Source organism: Anneissia japonica, unplaced genomic scaffold, assembly GCF_011630105.1.
Source record: "Anneissia japonica isolate Jap-2015-1 unplaced genomic scaffold, ASM1163010v1 scaffold287921_len548085_cov176, whole genome shotgun sequence".
NCBI classification, from domain to species: domain Eukaryota; kingdom Metazoa; phylum Echinodermata; class Crinoidea; order Comatulida; family Comatulidae; genus Anneissia; species Anneissia japonica.
In genome coordinates, this window is record NW_022750794.1 from 7,214 (window position 1) to 10,827 (window position 3,614).

At 37.9% G+C, this 3,614-nt stretch overlaps 1 protein-coding gene across 1 annotated transcript in view; it reads left to right on the top strand.

Annotated features, from left to right (window-relative positions):
- The window catches only part of LOC117121535 (asparagine synthetase domain-containing protein 1-like), an 11,068-nt gene that overhangs the window by 2,421 nt on the left and 5,033 nt on the right, over positions 1 to 3,614 (top strand). Inside the window, exons 4-6 of the mRNA XM_033266765.1 lie at positions 528 to 648; positions 2,420 to 2,487; positions 3,389 to 3,472. Coding sequence (XP_033122656.1) covers positions 528 to 648; positions 2,420 to 2,487; positions 3,389 to 3,472 — 273 coding nt within the window. The remainder of the gene's footprint in view (positions 1 to 527; positions 649 to 2,419; positions 2,488 to 3,388; positions 3,473 to 3,614) is intronic.

The following is a 3,614-nucleotide window of genomic DNA, read 5'->3' on the forward strand; positions in this document are numbered from 1 at the left end:
TTTAGGCTGAGATATGTTTGTTTAAGTGTCAAAATCTCAGTCAGAATCAGTTTTTTTTTTTTTTTTAACAAATTTGAAATAATTCCTTCTTCCCACGACCTATCGCAAAATCAAACATGAAAAATTTATCCGCATTTATTTTTTGTGTGGAACACAAAAAAATCAAATTTCAGTCTTATTTTACATTTTTTTTATTCTTAGGAATGTCTAAATTCAGTTAAACTAGCAATTCCGTGTTATATTTGTAAGTCTTTATAACATTATACAAAAATTAGATTTTTCGTAACAACTGAAATTTTGCCGGGAATAGGGCTTTAAATTAGTACATATTTTTTTAGCATGGCGCTAACATTTTAAGTGTGCAATCTTTGCTTATTTTTCCTAAGCGTTATGTTTATTCGCATTAATTATTGCTGGCAAGACCCCTGGGTCTTCAGAGGAAAACCTGTATTTAGAAAATTATAATGCCTGTGAGGGGTAGACAGGTATTTTAATGCAGATTATTATTTTGTCTTTATTTGTTGCAGATCATCAAGAGTAAGTGATCTGGTATATCCACATAACACTGTTCTGGATGATAGTATTGGTTGTGCCATATGGTTTGCTGCAAGGGGGAAAGACAAGCATTCGTACACAAGTCAGTGCAAAGTAAGCTCTTTGTTCCCCTACATTTTTACATGCAAAATATGAAATATTTATATATACATATACAGTATATATATTTTTTTCTTTCTTTGTCAGACTCCTCTTCTGTTACGTTTTAATTATATTATTGATTGCACCATTCCTCCTCCTGTTTCTGGGGTTTTTTTTCCTTCCAACGCCTTTTAATCAATATATATTTGTTATTGCAACTGATTTGGATTAGGCAACTGTGAGCTCTTGGTAGCCATGGAGCAGTACCTACCAATTAATCTGTACACCATGTGACAACCCCCTACCCCCTAACTAATAACTTGCATGTTGAATTGCATATGGGCGTGGCCGACCCGTATAAAAGCGCTTATAGTATAGCTATACAATATGTTCAAATCATTCCATAATCACAGAGGCTGAAATATTATACTATGACATCGGGGTAGCCCACAAGCCAAATTTGTACGCTGGACGTCCATTTTAAGTACTTATTGGAGAAGGATTGTTTCTAGCAACCCAACCCTGGCCGAGGAGCAGCTGCAACCTGCGCTGATATTAAGGCTTTAGTGAGCAGCACTGCTTTATACATTCTATCCAATGGATGAGGTATTTAGAGTAACATTCAAAATAATACAAATAATAACAAAAATAGAAAGGTAAAAGTAGAACGTACAAACCTATTTTCCTTACCTTATTTACCGATGCATTAATAATACGGATTTCCCTTGTTAAAAAGTCTGTCAGCAAAACTGAATTTCATTTCAATCGGAAGTCGATAACATCCTTTTAATTGAGCAATGTAATCTTAAGATGAATATTTTAAGGTTTCTGTCATTTCGATTATAGACAGTGTACTATACTGCGAAAAGAGAGCTCGATTATTTTACCACTGACTAATTTTGAATTTCTATTGATTGACAACGGACACAAGGCTATATCCCTGACGCCGATTTTTTCCAATGATTTCATAAATCAGGATGTAAAAAAGGCCAAAGATGGAGACCTGACGAGGTTTTTTCAACCATAATGAAGTAATGTAGTACCCAGATGGAACAGCTATCCATGCTCATGGCGTTAACGCCTATGCGCACTCGTGCGGCAATTGGAAGGCCCCCTTCAGTAACCCAACCCATCAGTTCATTGCTCTATAGCATCCTGATTCAATGGGCTTTGTTGATACATAACAGCATAATGTGTCTCTGACATCGACTGTAGGACATATATATTATATTAATCCAGTGGGGGTGGGGTGCCCAGGCAGCTAGTTTCCCCTACATTTGTCAAAATTTAAAAAAATTGAGATAAAATATTCAAGTTTTTAGTCTGAATGAGTGCCATTACCGGGCATCTAGACGTGTTATAATCATAATTTGCTTTGCGACTCCCTCTTAGTATAGAATAGACTATAGGTCCTTGATTAGACCTTTGTCATGCTCGTGAGGGGAGGGTTGTCTAAGAGAGGGGAGCATGGCTCCCATCGGGAAGAATTCATCTCCGTTTGTCTATAGGAGCCTATTCTTGAAATTTGCTCAACCATGGTGGGCTAAGGTGGGTGTGGACTACTTATTGGGCTCTCCGTCAGGAAATTCTGGATCTGCCCCTGTTACAGCATAAGAAGCAAGAACATTACATCTCAGCCAAACAGTCGCCTCACTGTATCAAAGTGAATTTGTTTTTTACACTGACATAAGCAGCCTCAATGATGGACCTAGGGAGGGTATTGATTTTGCCTTGGTTCTTCCTGTTTACTTTAACTCATTTGCATTCTTTCTTTAAAACCCAGGTTGTACTTGTTGGTATGGGAGCAGATGAACAGTTGGCAGGATACGCAAGACACCGAACACGATTTAGGTAAGGCCCTGTCCAGACTTTGTCCTCAGCTGCATATTTGGAATTTGGAAGCCATGTGTAATTTTATCTGGCTTATTTAGCATGTGCCATGTCCTGCACTCACGTAGTTAACACATTGACTGCCAGACCTTTTTTTTTTAGGTTCCTTCCCATGTGCCAGAACAAGTATACATGTACAAACATGCTTTTTTGAAATTCTAGTCTGTGGTTCTACAATGTATAACAAAGAAGTAATAAACGCTAGAATGTTACCCCGATTTTGACGAATATAGTCATCTCTAGCAGTCTCACCTGTCGGACAAGTATCCTTGTCGCTGACAGCCAACGTGTTAAGCCACTGCTGATGGTTATTTGGCAAAGCATGTCACATGCTATGAATGTACCTAAATATGTTGAGATATCGTAAATGCTTGAATACGCGCTGCGGCGCTTATAACATTTTTGGAGGCTTCAATGTGGCGCTTATTTGAGAGCGGGGGCTTATAAAAAGATGTTGGCGTGCCGTTTACCATGCCCATCCTATGTCATCATAAAATAAACGTTTATAAAGAAATGAATGTGTTTTCATTGTGTTTTTTATTCATGTCAACGCAGTATACATTGTATTTAAAACCCTGTTTCTCAGAGTGTTTATTACACACAGGTAATATAGAATATTTTGATTAAGCACCGTGGCGCTTATTCAAGAGCGGCGCTTAGAAAAAAGATCAGGTTTGGTGCGGCGCTTTTTCGAAAGCGGCGCTTATTCGAGCATTTACAGTATGTTATGAATATGCCTAAATATTTACACATAAATGGTTATGATGACTTCAGATCGTCACCATATATAGACACGTCATCATGAAAATTTGATAGTCTGGACAGAGCCTTAACATAACTTTTTTTTTGTTTGGCCCTCTAGGGCTGATGGTTGGCAAGGTCTCGTTGATGAGCTGGAGATGGAGCTTGACAGGATTCCACAAAGAAACCTCGGCAGAGATGACAGGTACTACTAGAATACAAAGCATAGCCGCCTTAAAAATTGGATTAAATTTCATCAACAGCAATAATAACAACACATTCCCCCCTTTCTTTCATAAACGCTCCTTTTTTTATGCTAATCACCTCATCTAGAAGTCTTGAAATGG